The sequence below is a fragment of the Mandrillus leucophaeus genome, unplaced genomic scaffold (assembly GCF_000951045.1).
Source record: "Mandrillus leucophaeus isolate KB7577 unplaced genomic scaffold, Mleu.le_1.0 Scaffold30, whole genome shotgun sequence".
In the NCBI taxonomy this organism is placed as follows: domain Eukaryota; kingdom Metazoa; phylum Chordata; class Mammalia; order Primates; family Cercopithecidae; genus Mandrillus; species Mandrillus leucophaeus.
The window spans coordinates 3,008,269-3,036,075 of NW_012103143.1; the positions used below are offsets into that span (position 1 = coordinate 3,008,269).

The 27,807-nt window shown below is 57.6% G+C and overlaps 1 protein-coding gene across 1 annotated transcript in view; it reads left to right on the top strand.

Moving 5' to 3' along the window:
• Positions 1-19,762, top strand: part of TPCN2 (two pore segment channel 2) — a 38,661-nt gene extending 18,899 nt beyond the window's left edge. The window contains exons 8-25 of the mRNA XM_011987066.1: positions 362-464; positions 1,843-1,908; positions 2,373-2,437; positions 2,936-3,036; positions 3,626-3,707; positions 3,913-3,999; positions 8,718-8,837; positions 8,979-9,038; positions 9,136-9,264; positions 10,202-10,251; positions 11,621-11,720; positions 13,541-13,612; positions 14,801-14,877; positions 15,261-15,342; positions 15,438-15,520; positions 16,099-16,180; positions 16,617-16,711; positions 17,364-19,762. Of these exons, the coding sequence (XP_011842456.1) occupies positions 362-464; positions 1,843-1,908; positions 2,373-2,437; positions 2,936-3,036; positions 3,626-3,707; positions 3,913-3,999; positions 8,718-8,837; positions 8,979-9,038; positions 9,136-9,264; positions 10,202-10,251; positions 11,621-11,720; positions 13,541-13,612; positions 14,801-14,877; positions 15,261-15,342; positions 15,438-15,520; positions 16,099-16,180; positions 16,617-16,711; positions 17,364-17,442 (1,533 nt within the window). The 3' untranslated portion in view covers positions 17,443-19,762. The remainder of the gene's footprint in view (positions 1-361; positions 465-1,842; positions 1,909-2,372; positions 2,438-2,935; positions 3,037-3,625; positions 3,708-3,912; positions 4,000-8,717; positions 8,838-8,978; positions 9,039-9,135; positions 9,265-10,201; positions 10,252-11,620; positions 11,721-13,540; positions 13,613-14,800; positions 14,878-15,260; positions 15,343-15,437; positions 15,521-16,098; positions 16,181-16,616; positions 16,712-17,363) is intronic.
• Positions 19,763-27,807: the final 8,045 nt, after the last annotated feature.

Here is a 27,807-nt window from a genome sequence, read left to right on the forward strand (position 1 = left end):
GCCCGCCCCTGCCCTGTAGCCTCACTGCCCGCACAGTGCATGGCAGAATCAGCTGCGAGCAGGCGAGGTGGCCTGAGGGAGGTCACTAGGCTGGCCGAGGGCTTTCTGCTGTGGTTCTGAGCCGTCCTGCTTCCAGGCACCATGTCTGTGCGGGTGAGCGGTCTCCCTGGGTGCCCACTCTTACGCCCTGAGATCCTGAGTTCAGTGCTGTCTGGCCATGAGCTCAGCCTGCTGGGAGGCCACAGGGAGATGCAGGCTGGGCAGTGGGTGGATGGTTCCAGCCGGTTGGGTCCGGGGCCTGGGGCTCAGCCTGTGGGGTGGGGACCCAGTGGCGCCCTGGAGCTGCCGCTTCTGCTCTCAGCAGGATGATGGGCAGGACAGGGAGAGGCTGACCTACTTCCAGAACCTGCCTGAGTCTCTGACTTCCCTCCTGGTGCTGCTGACCACCGCCAACAACCCCGATGGTGCGTGCAGGGCCAGGGAGGGACCCTGGGGGTCGGTGAGCCCAGCATGGGGGGCCGGTTTGGGTCGCTGAGCCTTAGCACCCAGCGGGAGTGTCCGAGCCCTTTTTATCGACAAGTGGAGAAGAAAGGGTGACATTTTCCTTTCTCCCCTTCTTTTCTTTTCTCTTCTTCCTTGTCTTGATTTTCTTCTCCCTCTCCCTTCTCCCTTCTCTTTCCTTCTTTCCTTTGCTGTCTCATGCCTTTGCTTTCTTACTCCCTCCTCCCTTTTCTCTTCGTCTCCTCTTCCTCCTCATCGTCTCACTCCTCTGAGAAGCTGAAAGTGGCTGGTGTTCTTCATAGGGTGATGATGGCAGTGGTCAGAGGGTCCCCTGGTGCCCTCCTACTGGAGGTCAGTGGTTAGAGGGGTCTCCCGGTGCCGTCCTGCTGGAGCTCCACACACCCACACTCCTGTTGCTGCTGAGGTTCAGCTGTGGGAGCCACTGGGCAGCAGCACGTGAGGGCCAAGGGTCTTACCAGCCATGATGCTCACCCTGTGTGATGCTGGTGGGGCCTCCGCTGCTCAGGTGCAGGTGTGGCCAGGATGAAGGCCACGGTCCTGGGCTTGGCTGTGGCCCAGCCACCCTGGCTGGTACCTTTCATCTTGCGGACCCTGAGTGCTGTCTCTTGTGTCCTCTGAGTCCTAGCAAGTGACCGCAGGGGGAGCAGGACTGTCTATGGGGAGGGCTGCAGGGAGGCTGTGAGCTCTTCACGCAGACGGACATCCTTGATAGGTAGGGAGTTCCCCGTCCTGGAGGGTGTGCGAGCAGAGGCGAGAGGTCGAATTCGGACAGGAAGGCCTCTCAGTCCTCCCAGGAGACCTCTTTTCTTTTCTTTTCTCTTTTCCTTTCCTTTTCCTTTTCCTTTCCTTTCTTTCAGACGGAGCCACGCTCTGTCACCCAGACTGGAGTGCAGTGGCGCGATCTTGGCTCACTGCAACCTCCACCTCCTGGGTTCAAGCGATTCTCCTGCCTCAGCCTCTTGAGTAGCAGGGATTACAGGCATGAGCCACTACGCCTGGCTAATTTTTGTATTTTTAGTAGAGATGGAGTTTCACTATGTTGGCCGGGCTAGTCTTGAATTCCTGACCTCAAGTAATCCACCCGCTTCAGCTTCCCAAAGTGCTGGGATTACAGGTGTGAGCCAACACTCTCGGCAATGGAGACCTCCTTTCTACAGTGGAGATCTCCTTTCTACAATGGAGACCTCCTTTCTACAGTGAAGACCTCCTTTCTACAATGGAGACCTCCTTTCTATTGCAGAAGCAAATAGTGTAGGGTCAGGATGGGAGTGGGATCAGGAGCTGAGGTTGTCAGTCTGCGTTATTTCTTTTTTCTTTCAGTGATGATTCCTGCATATTCCAAGAACCGGGCCTACGCCATCTTCTTCATAGTCTTCACCGTGATAGGTGAGTGCAGGTAACGTGGCCAGCACTCTGTGACAGGATCCCGAGAGCTCAGGGACCGGCATACTCTGCTCCCTCCATGACCTGAAGCTTCACATCCGTGTGTTTCACTCCAGAGATCACCGCAGGGATCCCCCGCCAACAGCTTCACCCCAGGGATTCCCCACCCCACGGCTTCACCTTGGGGAGCCCCCACCCCACGGCTTCACCCCAGGGATCCCCCACCAACAGCTTCACCCCAGGGATTCCCCATCCCACGGCTTCACCCTAGGGAGCCCCTACCCCACGCTTTCTGTTCTGTCATCACCGTCGACCTCGTCGCCCTCCCACCCGTGACTGCGCTGGCCAGGCCACATTTCCATTTGATAGGGGCGCCCCCGGCACTGTGCTGTCCTGTGCTGGCCGCCCTGGCGTTGGTTTTGCTGCTGTGCTGGTGGCCCCCTGACCGTGGCTGTCTCCTCTTGAAGGAAGCCTGTTTCTGATGAACCTGCTGACGGCCATCATCTACAGCCAGTTCCGGGGCTACCTGATGGTGAGTGAGCTCCCCCATCCTGGCTCTGCCTGGAGCTGCCGGGAGGCCAAGCGGGGTGTGGCTTGAGCTGAGCAGCTGGGTGACCCATGCTGGCCAGGCTCCTGGTGGGACGGGAGGGCAGGGTTGCCACCTCCTGTGGATCCGCTGGGGATACACATATGTTGTTGCTCTGGCCACTGCCAGAGATGGCAGCTCCCAGGACAGCAGACCCTAAACCCTCTTGAGGGGGAGCCGGGGGCCTCCCAACACACAGAGAAGAAACATGGCCCAGTGTATTGCACAGCACGCCCGTCAGACACCTTCCTGTGTGGCCTGTTCCGGGAGTCCGTGACCATCCTCTCATTCCCGGGGATGAGGGGCTGCCCCCAGGCATGGGGGACTGGGCCCCCTCCAAGGCTGCCCAGATTCCCCCTCTGTCTGTTCCCCAGGGGAGGGACGGGTTGGGGGTTCTGAGCCGGGGAGGGCTGATCCTGCCATTCAGAGCCTTCCTCTTTGCAGAAATCTCTCCAGACCTCGCTGTTTCGGAGGCGGCTGGGGACCCGGGCTGCCTTTGAAGTCCTGTCCTCCATGGCAGGGGAGGGAGGAGCCTTCCCTCAGGCGTGAGTGCTGAGCATGGACCTTCTTCTCCCTGAGGGTGGGTGCTGTGGCTGCTGGGCAGGGGCCGGGTGTTCATTAGGGGCTTCTCATGCTTGGCCTGTCCCTCGCCGCTGCTGGCTGGCACCCGACTCACAGAAACCACCATGTCCCTGGCGCTCTGTGGTTCCCGGCATCCTTGCCCTGAGTCCATGCCTTTATCTTCGTGCCCCTCAGGGACCCTGGGCTGGTGAAGGGCTGAGCGGCCTGACCTTCTCCTTGTCCCCCTTCTGTGCTGACTTAGGCAGCAGAGCCAGAGGTGCGTGGGCCAGGTGTCCACACCACCGTCCTGCTTGGAAATGAGGGCAGAGAGCTTGAGGGACACTGCGGTGGCAGGTTCTGGTCCTGACTGCTCATAGTGGTGAAGTCAGTTTGCCCCTCCTTGGGGGGATGGCAGTGGCAGGATACCCCTTACAGGGGCTCTTGTTGTGGCTCAGGCTCCAAAGTGGCTTCACGGCAAAGCTCAAGCCAGACGCCAGGACTGGAGGACTCAGGCCCGGGTTCCGAGCGGGGCTGAGCTGGCTGTGCTGACTGGGCTGTGGGTTTTTCCTGCAGAGTTGGGGTGAAGCCCCAGAACCTGCTGCAGGTGCTTCAGAAGGTCCAGCTGGACAGCTCCCACAAGCAGGCCATGATGGAGGTACCCGCCCCTGCTCCCAGCCTCCTCTGGGCTCCTCCCGGGAGGGCACTTGGGCCAGCAGCCCCTTTTCAGGACTGGGTGTGTGGCTTGAGGTCACCTGCAGCGTTCACAGCCCGTCGGGGTGGGGTTGGGGCTGGGGGCACTCAGCTCCGAGGGCGTTCACCTTCCCGGGTGCCCCTGCTGACCTGCACTCCTTCCTCTGCAGAAGGTGCGCTCCTACGGCGGTGTTCCGCTCTCAGCTGACGAGTTTCAGAAACTCTTCAATGAGCTTGACAGAAGTGTGGTTAAAGAGGTAAGTGGGGCCACGGCCGCCCAGGGCGGATAGGGGGGCCGTCCAGTTTCCACAGCCCTTGATCACCTGGGGAACTCCTCTAATGATGGGCGCCGGGATTCGCCTGCCAGGGGTCCTGGCTCCTAGGATGGGAACTGGGAATGGAGATCTCTTTGGCTCTTGGAGATTGGGGAGATTTTTATGAAATTCCCCAGACCCCAGGAACTACTGAGCCCAGCCCGGCACAAATAAATCTTCCAAGTGGTTTTCTCCATTTCCATGACAGACTCTCCTTTTTCTGTCTGTCCTTTCGTAGGAGGTCCGCATGCTGGTCCTCTCCAAGGCCTTTGTCTTTCACCCTTGACACGGGTTTACAGAGTTCCCAGGTGGGCCTCAGCAGCCGTCTAAGCTCTGTGTCCGGAAGGCCTGGGCCAGGGGGGCGGAGACACTGGGAAACAGCCCAGGCGCTCACAGGCAGTGCGGGGGCAGCACGGGGGCTGCCGTTCCAGCTGCTCAGCCTCAGAGGACTGAGCCGGACCCTGGAACAGGGATGGGGCACAGAGGCGGAGTCGCAGACGCCTGCCAGTTCTGGGTCACTTCTCTCGTTTGCTCAGGCTCCTGGGACGGCACCACAGACTGGGGCAGGGGTGGGGCTGAAGCAGCAGACATTTGTCATCTCACGGTCCTGGCTGTCAGTCCGAGGCCAAGATGTCACAGGGCTGGTTCCTCCTGAGGCCCCTCTCAGTGGCTTGTAGGTGCCACCCTCTCCCCGTGTCCTCACCAGAGGCCTCTCTCCGTGGCCTGTAGACATCACCTTCTCCCCGTGTCCTCACCTGAGGTCTTTCTCCGTGGCCTGTAGAGCCCACCCTCTCCCCGTGTCCTCACCTGAGGCCTCTCTCCGTGGCCTGTAGACATCACCTTCTCCCTGTGTCCTCACGTGGTCATCCCTCTGTGTGTCATCTCCTCTTCTTAAAAGGACCCTATTCAGATTGGATTAGGGCCCATTACTAATGGCCTTGTTTTAACCAAATTACCTTTTAAAAGGCTCTGTCTCCAAATATAGTCACATTCTGAGCTACTGGAGGTTAGAGGTTAAAGGTACGAATTCTGAGGGAGACAAAGTTCAGCCCCCAGCAGCTGTCACCTGCCTCAGGATTCTGTCGGCCTCTGTGGCTGCAGGCCCCTGTCAGAGGTGGTTCTCTAAAAAACATGTTTTCCTAAGGTCCTTCCAGACCTCTGGAGTCAGGCCCTGCCCCAACCTGAGCTTGAGTGGCACGTGGTCGTCCCCATTGTCACTTTGGGCATCCCCTTTAGGGCTGCATTCCTCAGTGTGGTCCCCCCAACCCCTTGGGGCATGGGCGATGAGTGTGGTGAGGATCAACAGGCGGCACTTTAAGTATTCACGCCATCAAACCTCTGTTTGGGACAAGGCTGGGCAATGTGGTATCAACTTAAGGTTGTCTTGAAGATATGAAATAAATTTTGGGTGCAGGTGCAGATTTCCCAGAAACTGTGGAGATGGTCCTCAGATGACAGAAAATTAAGAAGCAGTGTTCTAGATAATGGCGCTTGTCCTAGGGCCAGAGATGTTTGGGGCTCAGGAAGCAACTCTTAGCGACTGTCATAGGCTAGTTTGCTGTGATCCGGCCCCTTCCGGGGGCAGGCAGACGCAGGCCGGGAGAAGCCAGTCATCCTAAAGGTTCTGGAAAGGTGGTTGTCGTTTCTCAGGCTTTGCTCCTGGTGTGCTCTGGACCATCTGGGCTCTCTCTGAACCGTTGTTGCTGTTCCCTAGGGTGTGGCTGAGTCCTGGTTGTCCAGAGCTGACTCTCCCACCCTTTTCCAGTGTCAGGATTTGATGAGACCTGGAAAGGAGTTCCTCCTCCCGTGATGCTGTGGAGGAAGAGTGGATGGATTGCTTTGGCCGTGAACCAGTAGAGCGGGCTCGTGTGCGCGTAGGAGTGGGGAAGGCCCACCAGGCTGGCCTGGCCAGATTCCCAGCCTGGCCGTCTCCTTTGAGGTCCCAGCGATGCTCTTCCCGGGGCACCGAGTACTGGTCTTTGAGATGGGAGTTTAGGTTCCACAGGTTTTGGGAGCTGCGAGATCCTTAATTTGGTTTGCTGACACCTTCTTTCCTCAATAATGCTGACTGTAGAGGGGAGGCCATTGCCCCTCGGTATCTGCAGGGATTGCCTCTGGGACTCCATGTGGATACAAAATCCATGGATGTTTAAGTCTCTTATGTAAGATGATGTAGTGTTTGCAGGTAACCTACACACATCCTTCTGTATACTTTAAACCATTTCTAGACTACTTAGAATATACCTAGCACCTAGGGATGCGGTGGGAGCTTGGGGAATACGGGTAAGCAAACCTGTACGCTCCGTATGGACGCCGTTTCCCCTGAGTGTGTTTTGATCTGCAGTGAGTTCAGTCTGCAGATGCAGTGCCCGCTGATGCGAAGGGCTGGCTGAGCTTCCATTTTGGGAGGTAGATGCTTCTGGGATTGCTGAGATTTGGGGCAGCCTGTGGTTTTGGAAGCACAAAGAGGTGCTTTCTCGGCAGGCTGACGTCATGGGAGCGCCAGCCTTTTCGAGAGCCCTCCTGTGTGGGGTCACCGCCTGGGCGTCAGTCTGGCCATGGCCAGGCAGTAGTTTGGTGCTTGCTGGCGAGCTCCAGAGAAGGTGCCCTGCCTGCTGCTGAAAGAAGTCTCCTCTTCATATAAGAAGCTTTTGGGGTTAAAAATGTAGTCGTCATTCATTATAGACAACAGAGGAAGGTGGGAAAATCCACCTCACTGGCTTTCTACCCAGAGACAACCACTTTAGTCATATCAGTTACTTCTCAGTTACACAGCTAACGTATGAACACCTGCTCCCTGTAACAATTTAAACATACAGATTATGCTAAAATCTCTCTTGGCCACGGTCAGTCTGGGTTAAACAGAAAGTGTCGTATATGGAAGTGGCAACTACGATAAAAGAGTAACTGTAAGATGTAAGGAAACCGTGTGGTGTCCTCGGGCCGAGGGGAGTGCGTGAGAAAGGATGGACCTGGATGGGGACCCTCCAAAGCCGGGGTTCAGACCTCTTGAGAGAAAGTGTGGGTTCATCCACAGGAATGCAGAGACGTTCACTGGTCTCCCTGGGCTCCGGTTGGTCTGTGGTCACCGGGTAAGCAGGAGGCGACCCTCCCGGGTGCAGCAGGCTCAGGCTGTGAGCAGGCGGTGGCATTGTCCTGCCGAGGGAATTGTGTGCCAGTGCGGGCAGGTGGCGTTTGGGCACTGGTTTCCACCCTGAGGACTAGGGGAAGCTGAGAAATTTTCAGGAGGTCAGGCTGCGGCTGTAGGTCGCCCGGGGACTGTGTGTCTGGGACAGAGAGTGTCCACATGTGCTTCACACCACACCCCGATCCACCCTGCAGCATCCGGAAACCACAGAGGAGGCCTGCCCTCCTGCCGTGTCCCTCCACTTGCCCTCCTGCCGTGTCCCTCCACTTGCCCTCCTGCCCTCCTGCCGTGTCCCTCCACTTGCCCTCCTGCCCTCCTGTGGTGTCCCTCCACTTGCCCTCCTGCCGTGTCCCTCCACTTGCCCTCCTGCCCTCTTGTGGTGTCCCCTCACTTGCCCTCCTGCGGTGTCCCTCACTTGCCCTCCTGCCATGTCCCTCCAGCCCCTCCGCTGAGAAAGCCTCACCTCCCTCTCACTGCGGACGAGACACTGAAAGGGACCCTGCCGTTGTGGCAGAGTGCGTGTCGAGGAGGATATCGGGAGCCGAGAGGGAGTTCGCTGATCACTGGCACCGCCAGTTTGGATCTCACTCGAGAGTAGCCACTCTATTCAACTGGCTATTTTGGTGTTTTCCTTCCAGACTTTTCTCCGTGTAATTTCAGGTATTTGTAGGCACCTGAGGAAACAGTTGCTTTGTTCTTCTTTGACGTATACATGAAGCATCGCGATTTTCACTCCGCAGCCTGCCTGTTCATGCAGCCGTGTCTTCTCGCCCTCTCCATTTTCGTATGGATTTTTTGGGGGGATGAGCTGTAGCGACGTGTCACATGTGGCTGTGGAGTACTTGACACGTGGCTCTTGCCACTGAATAACTGAGTGTTGAATTTCGTTGCATTGAAATTATCATGAAATAGCCGCCGGTGGTCAGTGGCCCCTGTGTGGGACGGCAGGTGCAGGTCCCCTTGCTGAGAAACATTTAGGCCGTTCCCGTTGTCGACCTCGTGCACACATGGACGTGTCTCAAGGAGGCTGCTGAGCGTGGGAAGTGCTGGGTCTCGCGAGGATCCTGACAGTGGCAGTGGCTGCCCACCTGCCCCTCACTGCCTTCTGCCGCTGCCGGCCCACCGTACAGGAGTCGGTTCTGTGCTGTTTCTGTAGCTCTGAGCATATCACTTACGTGTGTGTTTTCACACAGCTTTTTTGTTTTTAAGTATCAGGGTGACACTTTGCATACATTTAAGGTGACTCTAATATCACAGCATGATTTCCTTACAGCCTCAGTGGACATTTCAGCTGCTTCTATTTCTCTTTGGGTGTTACAAAGACCACTGAGATGAACACCTCAGTGTATAAAGCGATTTCTGTGTCTGGGATTATCTCCTGTGACTGGATAGATAGGACGGGAGATGAGGTAGGAAAAAATCTAATCCCAGAATAAGAGGGCATGAGCATTTTTGGGCTGCAACAGCCACGGCTGCTAGACTGTGCTTCTGAGCGCGTGTGTTCCTTACCCAGCACCCGCCGAGGCCCGAGTACCAGTCCCCGTTTCTGCAGAGTGCCCAGTTCGTCTTTGGCCACTACTACTTTGACTACCTGGGGAACCTCATCGCCCTGGCAAACCTGGTGTCCATTTGCGTGAGTGCGGATTTGCCTCAGAGCTGGCCTGGAAGTGCCTGTTCCCACCCCCCTTGCACGGGAGCCTGCCCCGCCTGCCCCGCCTGCCTCACCCAGCGCTGTTCTGGGCCAGCCGGTGAGCCCTCTGCTCTGGCTTTGCAGGTGTTCCTGGTGCTGGATGCAGATGTGCTGCCTATTGAGCGTGATGACTTTGTCCTGGGGGTAAGTTCTGAGCTGCCCACCTGTCAGGGCCAGGGCGAGGCTGGGCAGGGCTGCCAGCCCTGGGGCCCAATGCTGGGTGCCTCTTCTGCCCCTTTAGATTCTCAACTGTGTCTTCATTGTGTACTACCTGTTGGAGATGCTGCTCAAGGTCTTTGCCCTGGGCCTGCGAGGGTACCTGTCCTATCCCAGCAACGTGTTTGATGGGCTCCTCACCATTGTCCTGCTGGTAAAATAGGCGCGTCCGAGGCCGGCCTCTCCTGGGCGGGTGGGTGAGCGCCACCTGGGCTCTGTGCTGGCCCATCTCAGGCCTCCCCTGAGGACCAGAGGCTGTGGGAAGGTGGGCTTCTGTTCTCAGTGGTGAGGGCTGGCTTCCCTTCCGGCCGAGTTGCTCAGTGGGTAGCCGGTGGGGGCTCTAGGAGGCTGGGTTTCTACTGTGTCTGAGTGTCATGGGGGGCAGGCTGCCACTCCTGACCCCCAGGGGAGGCCCTGAAGGACCCGTAGCCCTGGCCAGCGACTCCAGCCCGGGGCACAGCCTCTAATGTCACTGATAGACGATGTGACCTCAGCATGGTGGAGCGAGGGGCCGGGGGCTCTCAGGCACCAGGTGTTCTCGGGAAACGCTTACACTTCCTTTCCCCAGACCCCGTGGGAGTTAGGGCATGTCACCCTCGGGGTGTGTGTCACAGGCGGCCACATCAGAGTGACGTTTGCTGCAGCTGGCAGGCCCCTCGGCACGCGGGTGAAGAGAAGCTTGAGAAGGGCCCTGCGGTCTGTCCTTGACTCAGTAGTTTTCTGCCATCCCCGCCCCCAATCTGTGCAGTCCCCCGATTCCTGAGTCCCCCGATTCCCGAGTCCCCCGATTCCCGATTCCTGAGGTCCCCGGTTCCTGAGTCCCCCGATTCCTGAGTCCGCCAATTCCTGAGTCCCCCGATTCCTGAGGCCCCCGATTCCTGAGTCCCCCGATTCCTGAGGCCAGGGTTTCTTTCCAGCTGAAGGGAGTCCCGACATCTGCAGCCAACCCACGGGGTCCAGGACCAAGCTCTGGTTTCTCCCCAAAAGCCCCTTTTGGGGAGAATGTGTTAGAGATGAGCTTTATATTTCCTTTAAGGGCCGCCCAGATTAGTGTTGCTGTAGCGAAGCCTTCTTTTCTTTTGTAATTAAAGGTTTTGGAGATCTCAACTCTGGCTGTGTACCGATTGCCACGCCCAGGCTGGTATGTGACTGGGCAGAACCGAGGGCGGCTACAGCAAACAGCACCACCACCTAGCACCCCTGGGAGGGTCTCAGTGGTGTCCAGGGAGCCAGGCCTGCCCGCCGGGTCTGCTCTGACTCTAGGGCAGACCCCATGATGGTGGAATGGGTGGGCCGATCCCTCAGCAGAGGCTGTGTTGGGGCAGGGCCCTGCCGTCGCTCTGGGCGTCCTCTCTCCAGAAGCTGGCGCTTGCAGGCTGTGGAGGGAAGCCGTTGTTCCCCCTCGGAGATGCCCTCCACAGTGGCAGTGGGCTCCCCTCTGAGCACACATGCTGGGGACTGGCAGTGGAGATGCCCCTGGCTCAGGTCTCAGGGGGCCTGTGATCACTGGGGTTGGGCTGAGCCCCTCTGCTGGAGGGAAGGTCCTTGGGAGAGCCCCCAACTCACAGTGTGACCTTGAGTCATCACCTCCCACTCTGGATGTCACTTTAGCCCCCTTAAAATAGTGGAGCCAGGGGCCTGGGGCTCGCTGAACTCTGATGCAGTGTGCTGATTCCTCACTGCCAGGGTTCTGGCCATGAAGAGACAACCTGGGCAGGGACTCTGCCCTGGCCATCAGCCGGGCTGCTCTGCCCTGGCAGTGTGGCTCCGGTGTGCCCGTGATGAGACAGGAAGGGTGGGGCACAGGGCCCAGCGTGCCAGCCTCGGCCCTGTGGTTAGGCCAGGCTCCTTGGGTCTGTGTGTGCTTTGTTATCCACCCCCCTGCCTAGGGAGCAGCTGGGAATCGCTTGGAGGGGGTGGGGATGGTGAACAGCAGAGGCTTGCTGTTCCGTCACCTCCCTAGGAAGCCCCCCAGGACTTAGGAAGGCAGGCAGTGCCACCGTGCTGCGCCATGGGGCTGGCGTGGCTTCATCTTTCACATGCACTGAGCATGCCAGCTGCACTTTGGTCTAAGTCATTACCTTGGGGGGCTGACACTCTGGATGAGAATGGGTTTGAGTTTCAATAGAAATGAAAGCATGGAAAGAGACCCGCCAAGCGCAGGAAACCAAGGCAGGAGACTTGGCTCAACCAGTTCTGCTGGGGCCTGAGCTGGAGCAAGTTCAGTGTCTGGAGCCTCCGTGCCCTCCCGTGTGGACGGAGGGTCTCTATAGAAGGAGGGCTGCAGCCTTCCTGCGAGGACTGGGTGGGAAGGTGTTGGGGGAATGGGGGTCGCTCCGGGGCTGCAGGTGGAAGCAGAGCAGTGAGTGGCCCAGCGTTGGCTGTGGGGTGCACTCTCCTCCGTGCCGTTGCCCTCCCTGCGCCTCTGTCCAGGAGCCCAGGCGTCTCTTTGTCTCCTCCCCATGGGACTCCTGGGCCCCTCCAAACCCGCCCCCCGTGTTTCTCCCCAGGAGGCCGGAGATGCTGGGCTTGCTGTCGCTGTGGGACATGACCCGCATGCTGAACATGCTCATCGTGTTCCGCTTCCTGCGCATCATCCCCAGCATGAAGGTGTGTGCCGGCCCCACCCCCGTGCTCGCCCCGCCCCACCCCCGTGCTCGCCCCGCCCTCCTGGTTCCCGCTGCTGCGTTGCTCCAGGGTGGGTGAGCCTGGGGAAGGGCCCGAGGACTGTGCTCGTCACTCTGGGCTCCCTGACTGCACCCTCAGCTCTCTGCCGTGTTCTTGTGATGCTGGGGTAGGGTCATTAGAAGCAGGAGAGCCCAGCCCTGCATTTCTGGGTGGGGAGAGCAAGGCGGGCAAGGGTGTGGAGGGCGCAGTGCTTTGGCCAGTCGCAGGAGCTCCTTGGGATTGGAGCCCTGGACGCCAGCGCTCCCCCAGGTCTCTGAGGTTTCCAGAAAGGTCTTTGCCATGGCTCCCAGGGTGCTAGTAATGAGGGCAGCGGTATCCCTGGCCAGAGAGCTCCTTTCCAGGATTCCTTAATGCGGGTGCAGGTGGCTCATGACCATCTCTGAGCACTGGTTTCTCTTAATGCACCGGCTGGGAGCAGTGGGCACTTTGAAAGTGCGGGCAGGCAGAGGTGGGGGTTCTGGGCCTCGCTGCTCCTGGCTCCATGTCCTAAGACCCCTCTTCCGAGTGTCCAGGTCCCTCCTCTGTCCCCGTTCATCCTTCCTCTGAGCTGTGCACCTGTCCCACCTGGCAGTATGTCCCACTTGAAGGCAGCTCAGGGGTCCTGAGCCTTCCTAGGGGGCTGCTGTGCTGGGACCTTCACACACACACACACACACGCACACGTGTTCACACATAATTACAACCATACAGGTACCCACAATCATACACATATAGAATACAGCCGTGCATACGTGATCTCACACACAACCACACATGTGACCATGCACACGCATGCACACACAATCGCAGGCACACATGATCATACACAGTCACAATACACATCATACAATACACATCATGCACATGCACACGTACATTCATATATACACGCACCCCCGCATCACCGTGTGTTAATCGCATGCGGACATCCATGTGAACCTATGCCTGTATAAGACGCGTGATCGTGTGTGCACACATCCACAGTAAGGCCTCAGTGCCACCCACAGGTTCTTGGAAACTGCGACTTTAAGGGAAATGACGCACAGCAGGCCCTGGAATCACGCCGTTTTGCTTGAAGTCACAGTTTCCCAGGGCCTCTCACGTGAGTATATGCATGCTCACGATGACACGCCCGTGTGCACATGTCCATGCTGACTGGTCTCCACTGTGGCGTTTAGCTGTGTTGTGTAATTTGGATTCCTCGGGTGGGTTGATGCGGCTGATGTGAAAGCCTTTCTCCCGGCTACCCTGTGATGAGGAGGAGCGGCTCTTTGGAGCTGGGGCCTCCCTGCTGGTTCTCAGAGGCCCCTTCTCAGACTCAGTTCCTGCGGGTGGTCCTGCCACCTCTACCTCTGCATTGCTTTGGCGCCTCCAGGCCACAGAGTAGCTAACCCACCCGCAGTGGGTTGGGAGGCAGAGAAGGGCTTGAAGTCAGTGCTTGAATGAGGCTGGGCTGGAGGTGTTGGGATGCAGGAGTGGGTGAGTGAGTGCGTGTGGGTGGGCAATGCAAGCATGTGTGAGTGCGTGTGGGTAGATGTGGGTGTTCGGGGGTGCAAGGGTGTGTATGGGTGGATGTGGGGGCCTGACAGGCTGTGTGGGTGTGTAGAGGCGTGTGGGGTGGCTGTGGGTCCAGGTGTGTGTGGGTTGGTGGTCACTGGCCTGCCCCATCTTGCCTTTCCGTCAGGGTCAGGGTGGTGGGCCGGGATGGTGTCCCGCCCTGCGGGGCCAGGAGGAGTAAGGGCTGGCTCTCTTCCTGTCCTTAGCCGATGGCCGTGGTGGCCAGTACCGTCGTGGGCCTGGTGCAGAACATGCGTGCGTTTGGCGGGATCCTGGTGGTGAGTCCCAGGCTGCTGCTGGCGGTGGGATATGCACTAGAGTGGGAGGCTGGGAGGCTGGCGGAAGGCAGTGCCGGGTCGGCTCACTGCTCTGTCGGCAGGAAGTTTCTTGGGTTTGGACGGCAGCAGGTTCCCGAGGCCAGGGGAGTACAGGGTCGGGGTAGGAAGCCAGAGGCATCCCGTTCTTCGCAGAGCAGGGCGCTCAGGGCGGTGTGGCTGGTGGCGCTGCGTGGGCATGCTTCCCGCCCATGCCACAGAGGGTTTTGGTAACTTTTGAGTCTCTCGTGTTTTCTGGGTTGTGGATCTCGTTGAGAAACTAATGACAGAAATTTAAGAGGCACAGGGCTTTGCCTCCAGGACCCCAAAGCCCACACAAGCCCTAGGGTGAGGACTTGGTTGAGGTTCCTTTCTTAGAGGGGTTTCAGGGACTTGCAGCCACATTTGCTGAGCAAGAACTGTGGGACGCCCCGGCCCCTCCCCTTGGCCAGCCTTCCAGCTGAGGAGCCCGTCTGCTCTGCCTGGTGGCCGGGCTTGGGCAGGAGACGGGCCGTGACCAGGCAGGCCCCAGAGCTGCTTCGTGTGGAGTGACAGGAGGCGCCCTCTGCAGGAAGCCCGGCCGCACTTCAGGCAGTTTTGTCATTTTATTCTGACCACGTTGACATAGAGACCACTGGTGTGAGAAGGTGTCTCTGGGGCCACGGGGTGCTCTGAGCTGGACCCCAGCTGTGCCTCGTGCCTCTGGAAATAGATGCCGGGAAGAGAATCTTGCCTCAGGCGCTGTCTGCCCAGCCCCCTAACTTGCATAGCAGAGGAAACTGAGGCCCAGAAAGGGGACCAGGTTAGCCCAGGCGTGTACCCCTCTGCTCTCTACTGATGCATGTTAGGGATAGACCTGGGGTGGGCCGGCAGCCTGTCCCCTAACTGTGGCTGCCAGGGTACCTGTATTCCCGTAGGAGCTCCGTCACCACCCCTGCCTGAGCCCCACTGTGTTTGTGGACCTGGCAGCCCTGGGGGAGGCCAGGTGCATGTGTTTTGAAGTAGCAGCCAGGCTGGAATCCCAGCTCTGGGCAGAGGGTCCTGGCCTCACAGGCGTCAGCCTGGCTTTGTGGTTCTGTGTGAGGGCGGGGAGGGGTGGGGGCAGGTGCGCCCATGGGTGGGGCTGACCAGTCCCTGGCTCCTGGCCCCCAGGTGGTCTACTACGAGTTTGCCGTCATTGGGATCAGCTTGTTTCGAGGCGTCGTTGTGGCTCCCCCTGGAAACAGCAGGTGAGGTGGGGTCTGAGGTGCCATGGGGAGTGTCTCAGGGGTGCCAGCATGGGTGGGAGGCCTTGGCGGTGGCCTTGGTGGGCTCAGCGTCTCAGGAGGGGAGGCTGTTCTCCCAGTTCCTTCATCTCCTCCCTCCACCCTCTTTTCCTGATCTCCGATTTCCACCTCCGCTCCGCGCCTCTGCTAGGAGCCCTTGCCTGGAGTCTGCTAAACACATTTCTCATGGCCTGCTCAGAGCAGCACTCTCCCTGCCCCCTGACCCTCTGTACCCCAGTTTGGACCTTCAGGCCAGGCTGAGCACACCGGCAGAGGAGGGGCTGTAAGGTGTCAGGCCTCAGAATCTGGAGCCCCCGCCCCTGACCCAGGTGTGTTGTGACCCCCAGCCTGGCCTCTGCCAATGGCTCGGCGCCCTGTGGGAGCTTCGAGCAGCTGGAGTACTGGGCTAACAACTTCGATGACTTTGCGGTGAGCCCTGCGCCCTGCCCCAGCGCCCTGCTCCCTGACCTCCTCCCCTCCCCACCTCCTGGGCCCTCCTGGACTGCTGGTCTCTGCCCCTGCAGGCTGCCCTGGTCACTCTGTGGAACTTGATGGTGGTGAACAACTGGCAGGTGCTCCTGGATGCCTATCGGCGCTACTCGGGCCCGTGAGTCCCCGTCTGGGCGGTGGTGATTCTCCGTGCAGCCTGGGGGTTCCCTTGCATCCGGGCACGCTGCACTAGATGCCCGGAGCGTGGCTGCAACAGGGACTCGGGCCTTGACAGGGAAGTCAGCCAGAGTGGCATCCTGGCTGGCCTTGCCCCTGCCCCCTGCATAGCCACGTCGTGACTCTCAGGATGGTGGCCAGTGACTCTGGGTTTACACCTCGTGGAGGCCATTGGTGTGTTTGGGGCTTCTGAGGAAGTCCACGGGGGTGGGGGAGCCCTGGGAAGGCTGAATGAACGAGGTAGTTCAGCTCTGAGCTTGAGCTCAGACTGGCCCCAGCGATGGTCCTGGGTTTTAATCCCAGCACTGCCTCCTGCTGGCTGAGCTACCTCGGCAGCTTGTTGCACATTTCTAGGCCTCGGCTGGGTTGTTTTGAGGTGGAAATAGTAGTGCGCTCTGTATCATGGCGTGCGTGGACCGGATGCCTAGGAGCCGTCCTGACCACACAGCAGCGGTGTCTGTATCGAGTGCTCTTGCTTTGCTCATCGTGGTTCACGGGGTGGGCCTCTGTCCTCCGCAGGTGGTCCAAGATCTATTTTGTATTGTGGTGGCTGGTGTCGTCTGTCATCTGGGTCAACCTGTTTCTGGCGCTGATTCTGGAGGTATCAGAGATCCCCACCCAGGCTGTTCTCCGTGGTCATTTGTTTCTAATTCACTCTCGATGGGCCTGAGGCCACTGGCCAGGCCTGCCTGGAACTTCGATGGGAGAGTTGTGCTGGGTTAGGCGGGTCCTGAGTGAGGCTGAGCCCTTCCTGTGGGGCTCCGTGCTGCCTCCCCTGGCTGCTGGGGCCTTGGGGGACACTCCTGACATCTGGGGTGTGGGAATTCTCAGGCCGCCAGGTCGGGCTGAAGGAGGGACTTGGACGTCGGCTCCAGGAGGAGCCAGCAGCCTCGTGGGGCCTGTGCCTGGGTGTCCAGGGTGAACGGCTCAGCCCCCTCAGTGGGTGCCCTGTGGCTGACCCTGGAGGGGCTGGGGATGGGGCAAGGCTGCTTTCACTCGGGGCCCACACTCACCGGCCACTCCCTCCTGCTTGCCAGAACTTCCTTCACAAGTGGGACCCCCAGAGCCACCTGCAGCCACTTGCTGGGACCGCGGAGGCCACCTACCAGATGACTGTGGAGCTCCCATTCAGGTGTGTGAGTGGGGGAGGGCTTCTGTGTGGCCCCCTGGGGTGTGAAGCCAAGAGCTGGGGGGTGGAGGGGCCAAGGTGGCCGGCAGGCCCTGGTGGCCCTCCTCCCTCTCCCCCCGGTTATCTGGCTTTAGTCCTGTGCTGCATGGGAGAAGCTCAGAGCTGGGATCGGGGGGCTTCCTCTTCCTGCCACTGGGGTCATATCCTTTGTCCTATCCTGCTTGGGCATATTTAAGGCACCATCCTTCAGGGTCCATTGGATTCTGTTGGATGTAAACAGGGGACCTGAGGAAACCGCACCCATCTCTTCTCCTGGCAGCTTTGAGATGGTTCCTCTACTAGTCCGGAAAGGTGACCACCCAGAGGCAGCCTGCTGTGGGGCTGTGCCTTCCACGAGGGGCTGCTGAGTCGCTGCAGCCAAGCCCTGCGGTCCTGCCAGCCAGTGGGAAGATGTGCCCCCTGGGCTTTTGAGAATGCCGTGTAGATATTTCTAGGGGCCGCATCCATCCTGAGGCTCATCTGAGTCCCCGTGTCTCTGTGTCCCTGTGACACTCACTTTGCATGTGTTGCTAAGCTCTGCTCCCTTGTTCTTGTGAGCAGACCGGGGTGTCCCTCCTTTAGAGGCCCCTGTGTGCATCTTTCCTCAATTCCACAGGGATATTCTGGAGGAGCCTAGGGAGGATGAGCTCATGGAGAGGCTGAACCAGCACCCGCACCTGCAGCTGTGCAGGTGACATCCGGGCTGCCGTCCCAGCCAGGGCGGCAGGAGAGAGAGGCTGGCCTACACAGGTGCCCATCATGGAAGAGGCGGCCATGCTGTGGCCAGCTGAGCAGGAAGAGACCTTTCCTCTGATAGACCACTAAGCTGGAGACAGGAACCAAGTCCTTCGCGGCGGCCCAACAGCCATCCACAGAACAGCTGCTGGTGCTTCCGGGAGGCGCCGTGCGCTCCGCTTTCTTTTATAGCTGCTTCAGTGAGAATTCCCTCGCCCACTCCACAGGGACCTTACAGACAAAAAAGCGAGAAGCAGCGGCCTCCCCTGTCCCCTGCAGCTTCGGGTGCCTTTGCTGCTGGTGGCCCTTGGGGACCACAGGCCTGACCAGGGCCCGCACAGGTTAACCGGCAGACTTCCGGGGCATTCCGGTGGGGATGCTGGTGGTTTGACATGGAGAGAACCTTGACCGTGTTTTATTATTTCGTGGCTTGCATGAGTGTGACTGAGTGTGTTTCTTTAGGGGTCTGATTGCCAATTATTTTCATCGATAAGTCTTGCGAAGAATGGGATCGTCATTCTTAACTTCAGCACAATTCTGGTCCTGCTTCTCCGGAGTGGGGTGTTGAGTAAAGCTGCTTGGGTTGTGCACTGCACAAGGGCATGTGGCTGTGAGGCGTATCCTGGGGGTGGGGGGCGCCGTCTACCTGCCGTGAGGGGCACCTTTTCTGTTTTGCTCAAGGGCATGTATAAGCCAACGGTGACCTTGTTTCCTGTGTCCTCAGGTGTGTGGCAGGGGGCCTGGAGTGGGGAGGTGGGGCAAGTGAGCAGTGTGTGGGAAGCCTTGTTGCCACTTGAAGCTCTCCAGGTCCAGACCAATGGTTTTCTCACCTCAGGTGCCAACCCACGCCCCCTTTCTGCTGCGGTTTGGGTGCCATCTAGTGGTGGGATGGGATTTGGTTGACTATTTTGAAGGCAAGGTGGACCCAGCAACTTCCAGAAACAGCTCCGGGGACACCACTCCCCGTCACACTGCACACGGAGCCTGGTGCCCGGTGCGTGCCCGAGCTCCGCAGGACCAGGAAGGGATGGGCCCTGCCAGGGTTGCCTGTGCACTGTGCGTTTTCGCCTGGGAGGCACAAGTTCTTTCATCTGCTTTTCTTTTAGAGGTGCTGAGCCCACGCCGTAGCCCCTGTGGGGTGGCTGGGGAGGGGGTGACGCGAACAACAGCGTGGTTGGTATTGAGACTGGGGAGAGGAGCAAGTCCGAGGAGAAGGTCATGAGTTCCTTTTTACTCATGTCGAATAATAACAGTAACGATATGGAAACCACCACAAACGTGGGGAAAAGTTGCAAGTCAAGAGAAGCTTCCTTCTGAATCACTCGAGGGGTTGCCGTTCTGGCCCTGCACCCTCTGTGCTTTGGGACGGTGTCCAACCCGCATTCGCGTCAGGAGTGAGTCGCACGTGGCTTTGTGGTCATGGTGACTTAATCCGCCTGGACGGTGGCTCCGTCTCCCTGGGCTTGTACGACCTTGGCGCTTCTGGAGATAAGCCCGTGGCTCCCAGGTTGTTCATGTGAGGTTTCCTCGTGGTAGGTTCTGGGTCTGCGTTTCGTCTAGGAGTGTCACAGGAGGGACGCTGCCTCCTGGCGGGGGCTGCCCGGATACAGTTAGCCTCCTGCTGGTGTTCTCGCTTGTTGCCTGGTGACAGTGGCCCCGGTCAGCTTCTCCACTGCCCAGTAACGACCCTTTGTAATGAATGAGTGGGGAGGTAGTGTGAAGCGATGCCAATGTCCCATCCCCGTCAAACTGCCTTTCCTTTTTCCTTCCTTCCTTGCTCCCACCTGTGTGGACCTGGCCCCTGCTTGTATTCAGGGCTGTGGTCTGTTACGATGTTTACTCTCCGGCTCAGGTCTTGCCTGTTTGACCCGTGAGAGCTCCTTCCTCTGCCTTTTGTGTTTTTTTGTTACGTACCTACAGTTCTTTAGCTGTTTCTTCACTTTCTGGTGCAAAAAGATGTTCCCGCCTTGTCTTATACCTGGCTGCCCCTTTCCCTTTCATTGACTGGAGCGAGCCCGGCTCTGAGGAGCCCTGTTCCTCTGAATGGAGAGCAGCATCCAGGAATCAGGCTGTGGGTGCGAGGGGTGCTCCTGGCTGTTGTGGATTGCTGCGCACGGGAGCTCTTAGTGGACAGAGCTAGAGGATATGTGCACGTACTTCCATCTCTCTCATCTATTAACAGCTGAGAACGACACCAGGACCTCTGATTTCAGCCCAGCACCACAGGTTATGTCCCAGCTTTCTCTCTTTCCATAGTTCTAAGGCCCTTTCTGGAAATGGTTCTTATTCTCCTTATTCAATCTATTATTGGGTCAGTTTCCCTGCATGTCACCAGCCTCCCATCACTGCCACCCACTCCCCACAGAGAGGCCCTGCTCATCTGACTGGGGCTTTGACTCCCACACTGTGTGCCCCTCTTGTGTGGATGCCCTCCTGCCAAAACCTCCGGCAAACAGCTTTCCAAATGGAAGTTGTCACTGTCAGGGCCTTTACAATCAGGAACAGCAAAATCTACGTGCTGCTGAGGGTCCTGGCTCATTAAGATGCAATAAATATGCAAGTACATAGAAATAGCAGTAGAAGAAATGTAATGCTTTCTTCTCAAATATGTCTACATACAAAAGCCAAAATTATTAAGAATAGTAAGACTTCAGCACAGTTGTTTTCTATGAGATTTAAAAAGTTTTTACTTTATTACCTATTCATGTATTTATTTTAGGGTCTTGCTCTGTTACCCGGGCTGGAGTGCAGTGGTGTGATCATGGCTCACTGCAGCCTCCAACTCGTGGGCTCAAGCAGTCCTCCTACCTCGGCCTCCTGAGTAGCTGTAACTACAGGCACGTGCCACCAGGTCTGGCTAATTTTTTCATTTCTTGTACAGATGGGGTATCTCTGTGTTGCCCGGGCTATTCTTGAATTCCTAGGCTCAAGTGATCCTCCTACCTTGGCCTCCCAAAGTGCTGAGATTACAGGTGTGAGTCACCGCACCTGGCCTGCCATGAGATTATATACTGGAATCAATTGCTTTTCTAGATACTAGCAGTATGCTTGTAAATTATATTCAAGAATTCAGTTATATTCATTTTTTAAAGGATATTTAAGATTAAAAATTCTTAAGGTTTCTAAAAATAAATGGAAGGAAGATATTCAAGGCCTACATACAGAAAACTATAAAACTTCATTAAAGCCCATGACTGTTGATACAAGTAAATAGAGACTATGGTAGTTTTCTGTTGCTGTGTAACAAGTCCCCACATACTTGGTAGCTTATCACAACCTCATTTCTTAGCTCCAAGCTGCAGGTCAGACATCCAGGCACGACTTGGTAGGTCCTCCGCTCAGGGTGTCACACAGCAGAAATTGGGGTGTCAGTGGGCTGGGTTCCTTCTGGGAGCTCCGGGGGAGTTTGCTCCCATACTCACTTGGGTTGTTGGCCAAATGCAGTTGCTTGCAGGTATAGGGCTGATGTCCCTGTTTCCTGCTGGCTGTCAGCCGGGGGCTGCTCTTAGGGACTAGAGGCCACCCACATTCCTTGCATAGGGTCCCCTCCATCTTCAAAGTCAGCAACAAAGAAGCCGCCTCACATTGACTCCCACTTGCCCTTTGAATCTCTTTAAGAAAAGCCTGTGCCGTTTACAGTTTCACCTGATTAGGCCAGACCCACCAGGACAGCTGTCCATCCTTAAAGTCCTGTGTGCCACCTAACACAGCCCAAGCCCGGGAGTGACGTGTTCACGGGAGGAGACTGTGTAAGGGTAAGGATCACTGGGGTCACCTGTGTGCCACCTAATAGGCAAGCCACACACTGGGAAAAGATTTTGGTAACTGATACGGCTAAGAACTTATATCCAGACCACATAAAAACTACCTACAAATTAGGAAGAAACAGACAAAGCAATAGAAAGTTGGGCTTTTCCCAGAAAAGCAAACACCAGGTTCTATAGCTATGTCAAAAGGTGCTCCATCTTACTAGTTATTAGAAATATGCAACATGAAACTGAAACACGACATTTCACTCACTCCATGGTCAAAGTGGAAGAGGTTGGACCATCTTAATTGTTGGTACTTACATGTTTATCCTTGGAGACAAACGAAGCTGAAACAACTTCTTTGGAAAATTGTTTGGTGTCATTTGTTGCAATTGAATAGGACGTATCTTAGTAATTCTCTGCCAGATACACTGACAAGAGAAACTGCTGCGCGTGTGCACTGGAAGACAGTTGGCAGAGTGATCCTGTATCAGTACTAGCAACACACCTGCCAGCCGAAACGTCCTCAACAGAATGACAGGTACACTGCAGCTTGGTGACAGTGGAATATGACACGGCCATGAACATGAATGAACTCCAGCTGCAAACAGCTACCTGGAAACATCTTAGAAACATATTGTGGGGTTAACAAGTTCTGAAAGTCTCCACATGGCACAGTATTATTCATGTAATCTTCAAAAACAAGGTTTAAACAACATACCATGCAGGCATGCATACGTCAGTGATGAGATTACTTCAACACAAGACGGCCAGAAGCCTATGGTCCAGGGAGTGGCCACCTCTTGGGGAAATGGGGATGGGATGGGAAGGAACTGACTGCCATGAGCAAGTTCCGGGGGAAGTTCTTGTCCTGGTGGGGCTGGGCAGGGCTCATGGTCATGGTATTAACCTTTGGAACATACACATGTACGTGTGTCGTTTTGCATGTGCCAAATATTAAAAGGAGAATGAGAGGCATTGAAGGCAGGGAGGATGGACGGCTCCCCCAGGGAATCTTGCTGCAAAGGGGATATTGTGGTGGTTTTCACGTGGGAGGATCTTGTGTGGACTGATGGGGAGACCTGGGGTGCAGCCAGAAAAGGGACAAAGCAGGAATGAGAAGGCCGGGCAGGGGTCAGCTACGGGGACGTTGCTGGGCAGTGGCAGGACATGCAGTGCCAGGGGCAGCAGTGGGGCAGACGCAGGGTGGGGCTGGGTTGGGCTGGCGGGTCCTCTGTCCCCAGGGCTCAAGCACAGGGCTGACCAGAGCCGTGGTTCTGCCGGCCCCACAGGCCTGGTGTCTCCAGTGGGAGCCCTCAGTGGCCATCAGGGTCCTCTCCCTGTTTCCCTCCCACGTGCTGTCCCCAGTGCAGGTGGCTGGATGGGGTCCAAGATCCATGCCCAGTCTGCCGCTGGGGCCTGGGATCAGGGTGTTAGCAAGCAGGCTGGGGCCTTTCATGTGGTCTGTCCCGCTCGGCACAGCAGGGGGAATCTTCCCTACCGCCAGAACGGCTTGGCTTGGGTTTCCTGCCTGAGATAATTAGTGGTTCTTAGGAAAAGGTTAGAACAGTTCTTGCTTAAAAACCACCGAATGGGACTGGGCACACCGCACCGCTCCTAAAAATCAAAGAGGAGGCGTGGAGCCCAGACAACACTCCTCACATCAAAGCGGCCAGCAGACGGTCCAGGGCAGCGGGCATAGCCTCCTGTGTGCCTCTCCCCAGCCCTCGAATCACGTGTCAGGGAGTGTGTGTGGGGCAGCTATTCTTCTGAGTAATTCAATCGGAGCCTCACAGGGTGGTGGGACCCACACCTGTGGGGGGGTCCGTGTAGGCCTGGGTGCCTCCCTGGTTCCGACCGCAGTTGGCTAATCCACACCTGGGCCTAGGCCCCAGCAGCACCTGTTGCCAGGTGAGCCTGCCTGCCTCCTCCCAGGCCCTGCAGGTTGTGGCCTTTTTAAGCGCAGCTGACGGGCACACTGACTGGTGAGGTGGGTGGGGGCCCGATAACACAAGTCCATGGTGAACATTCTAGAGTGGTTCTTATTTCCGAAGCTGAGACCTGCGCAGTGCTGGGTGTTTGCCAGCACGTCTCTGACTTGAGTATGCGTCAGAACTCCCTGGGGAATGTTGACAATGCAGATTCCCAGCCTCTGCCCCAGAGTTTCTGATGGAGATGGCCAGGCTTGAGGATGTACATGTGTGAAAAGTTCCAGGTGCTGCTGCTGGCAGGGGCCACATGTGGAGGACGGGTGGCCTAGGAGCTCCAGCTTCCCTCCTTCCTTGCCTTGTTTTCTTTCAGTAAATTGTAAGGAGCACCCAGAGCTGCTAGGGACCAGTTTGAAACCAGCAGTGCTTTGGGAGGAGCAGCTGCAGAACGGCCCCTTCTCTAGGTGGTTGGAATGAACCCAGCCTCTCTGGGTGGGGGAATCAGGGAAGAGCGCTGGCTGCTCAGTGCTGCGGTGCCCCTGGCCACACTGGTGGACGTGTGGCTTGGCCGGCAGGAGCCAGGCAGGACGTTGGCCCGTCTGCCTTGGCTCTGGAGTGTGTGCAGGGTGCACGGCTGGATGTGGAGAGCCTGACCGGACCCTGCCACTCCCAGGGGCACAGACACCAGCAAGAGCCCCTGGGCATGAAGAGAGCAGAAATGGGGTCCCGGCCTCTGTGGGGTCTGGTAGCTCCCGGCTGATGCCTCCAATCCTACAGCTCCATGCTCCTGGGCTTTTGAGCCCCTCCACTCCCCCTGCGAGGCCCTGTGGTGTGGAGAAATCTGTAGCTATTCGTGCCATCGAATGCCAGAAAGAACAGAAGGTGGCTGACATCTGGTGCTGTAGCACGCAGTCAGTGTTTGTCTGGGGCTACTGTGAGCCAGGCACGGGGCGTTCACGTTCTCACCTGGACGTACCAGGGGGATGACAGAGAAAAGGCTGGGACCAGGAGGAGGAGGAGGAAGAGGCTGGATATGAAGCGTGAAGACCTGCTGTTACTCCAAGCCAGCTTGGAGCTTCCTAAGGGCCTTTGGGAGAAGGGAAAAGGTTTCTGCCTGAAGAGGCACGGGTCTTCTTGTCGGTCAGCCCGGCCCTTCCTGGCGGAGACGTGGCTGGTGGGCTAGGCCTGGAGGAGGCCATCACCCGGCGTTGGTGACCCCAGCACCATGTTGGGAGACATTGGGATGTGAGCCAGGACCCAGAGAAGCCTCGGTTTGGTCGTCTGCGTGTTTCGAAGGCTCATGGCGGGAGGCCCAGGGGGTGAAGGCACTTTCTAGTCTTGGAGGCAGGGAACACATGCCCATTGTGTTTTAGTTCCCTTGAAAGGAATCTCAGGAGAGTAATAATAGTGATAATTGGTTGGGAGTGACAGAAGTCACGTTGCTGGGGGCCTGCTGGCCTCTAGGTGTTTTCCGGAGCCCTTTACCTGCCGGCCGGCGGATGGATGTGTTTAATCCTACAGTCACCCACTGACAGATGGGGAAACTGAGGCTCAAAGAAGGTAGATAACCTGCCAAGACGGCACGGCCGGCGAATGGTGCTGCTGCTGCTCCTCCCGGCCCCAGCCTTCTCTGCTTTTGACCACCTGGTACCTCTGGGTGGAAATGTGAGCTCCGTGTGCCTGGCTTGTCCTAGCCCCGGATAAACACTCACTGAATCAATGCTGCAGCATCAGATGCAACTTTCAGGACGGCCGTGCGCCCACCACGGCAGGGTGGCCAGTCCCAGTGGCTCTGTGTGTCACTGTGGAAGGTAGCAGGTGACACTCGGCCTAGAGTCTGAGGCTTGGTCTGGGTCCTGCCTGCTACTGGCCGTGGTCTTGGACTTGAAATCGGCTTTCCCTGGCTCCTATCCTGTCTTTTGGAAAATGAGGCGAGTTGGGAGAATGGCAGTGAGGAAGCCGAGCCAGCGACCTGGGCTGTGAGCTTCAACCACCGGCTTCAACCCTCGGAGCCCCTTGCATGTGGGGTCATTGTCCCCGTTTTGCAGGTGAGGAGACTGAGGCACAAGGTGATTCAGGGGCCCATGCAGACCGGTGGCAAGGTGGAGCGTGAGCCCAGGGCCCCTCTGCCTGCAGCCCCAAGCCGTGGCCACGGAATTCCCATGGGGTGGCTCCTGGGTTTCCAGGCCTGGGCTCAGCCATAGCGACTGCGGTCTGGGTGGACCACCAGCCTCTCTACACTCAAGTCCTTAGCTCTCAATGTTCAGGATGGCGGTGGGCATATGGCCCCTCTCCTTTCCCATGTCCCGTGGTACTGACCTTGGTAAGTGCAGAGTGGAGTGAAGAGTGAGGGAGAGAGAAGCAGTGTGGGGTGCAGCAGGCGGAGCTTCCGGTAGCAATGCTCCAGGTGAGGGACCCTCGAGGCCGTGGTTGCCGCCTGCTTGCAGGACCCATCCCTGGTGCAGCCGGACCCTCCCATTGCCAGGTGAGGGGTGCCAGACATGTCAGGAAGGAGGGGGCTGTGGGTCAGCCGTGGAACTTGTGGGAACTCTGTTGGGACGGGAGTCCTGGGATCTGGCCACTTCCTTCCTCTCTCCTGGCACCTCTTCCTTCCAGATTTGCCAATCGAGGCACTGGCAGGAGAGGTCAGCGGCGAGGGGCCTTCCTTTCCTCGGTCGATGGAGGTGGGCTCTGACGTCGGTTGATGCGGGTGGCCTCCAGCTGAATCGGGCTCCCTGGGTTCCTGTCAGCTCCTCTGCTGGGCCCTTCATTGGCCCAGCACCTCAGGCACTGGGGACCCTGGTCCTCCTATGGGTCCTTAAGCCAGTCTTCAAATAGTTCATGCCAGGGTCCTCTGCCCCTCCCGCGTGGTCCCCACCTGGATCCCGCAGCCTCAGTTATTCTTGGGCCCACTGGCTGGAGGCTAGAGGTGCCCTCCCCAGCCCACCCCTACATGGCCGGGCTGCTGTGGCATCAGGCACCATCTCCATGTGGGGGCACCAGGTGGCCCTGAGCCCTGTCACCAGGCTGGGCGTTGGCCGGTGGAGTGGCCACACCCTTTGCACTAACCTCACTTTCTGGGTCCCTCTGGGTGTTCTCTCATCTCTAGTGGGTGAAGGGTGAAGAGGCCTACAGGTTGGGAGCTGGTTTTTATTCATTTCCTCTGTAAATTCTTATGTCCAGAGGCCTCCTGCCTTGGGATGTCACATCTCCAGTTTTCGGGTGGAAATGCCCATTTTAAATCCCGTTAGAGGTGTGTTTGCAGAGCAGCAACACTGCATACGTATGAACGTGTCCCGTGGATGGTGGGTCAGTGGGGCATTTGCTCCTTTTATTGTCCTTTTTAGTATTTTATTATTGTTTGAGACGGAGTTTCGCTCTTGTCACCCAGGCTGGAGTACAGTGGCGTGATCTTGGCTCACCGCAGCCTCCACCTCCCGGGATCAAGCGATTCTCCTGCCTCAGCCTCCTGAGTAGCTGGGATTTCAGGTGTGCACCACCACGCCTGACTTTTTTTTTTTTGTATTTTTAGTAGAGATGGGGTTTCACTGTGTTGGCCAGGCCGGTCTTGAACTCTTGGCCTCAAAGGATCTGGCTGTCCCGGCCTCCCAAAGCGCCACGCCACTGCGCCCCGCCTCACATAATGTATTTAAATCAGCCCCAAATCCACGGAGATACAAGGAAAATGATTACATTGAGCAGCAGTTAACAGAATATCCCAGACCCCGAGGTGTGACAGAGCAAGGCCTGTGCAGCTGCAGCGCAGGGCTGAGCAGGGACGCGTGGAGATGCCGGCTGCGGCGGCCGCGTGATTTGAAGGCAGCTGTGCCTTCTGCTCGGGGTGGGGCAGAGGCCTCAGGAACACGACTGCGGTCTGTGGCGTGCTCATATTGGAGGGAGTGCCGGGAAGTTCCCAGGCCCGGGATGGGCGAGCCTTCTGTTGGTCCATACAGGGCTCCTGCCTGTCTTTTGTGAGTGTAATGTCGGGGGTAGCTTAGTTCTGATTTCAAGCTCAACTGCACCTCAGCTCCGGTGTAGTTTAGTGGCTTAGCCGCGACAGGGAGTGCATGGGGTCGGCCCAGCCCCCTCCCCACGAGGCCTTTCCTGATCTTCCCCATCAGAGCAACGCCCTCTCAGCTCCTACCGCCTGTTCTGTCTGTCCCAGCATCAACCTTGCCCTCCTGTCTCACAGCTGGCTGTGGGCCTGTGAGTGCTCCTGGATGGAACGTCCTGGAAGCCCTGGTCACAATAAATGAGCTGATAGCATGGCGCCCGATCCACCCAAAGCTGACACTCACCAGTACATATGGAAAGCGGGGTAGGGGGGAGCTTTCCGGCATTGTTCCAGTGGTTTCCAAACGTTAGTGTCCGTCGGGATTCCTGGAGGGCTCATGGAAGAGGCTGCTGGGCCCCGCATCAGGGTTCCGATTGTGAGGCCTGGGAAGGACCTGGGAATTCCGCTCCTGACCAGCTCCCTGGTGATGCTGATGCTGCTGGCTGGGGGTCACACGCTGAGAACCACCTCTCAGCATTAGCATCACTGTAGTGGGCTGAGCAGGGATCCCCCAAAGTATGACCAGGTCCTAACCGTTGGTACCTCGAATGAGACCTTATTTGGGTAACAGGGTCTTTGCAGATGTAATTAGAT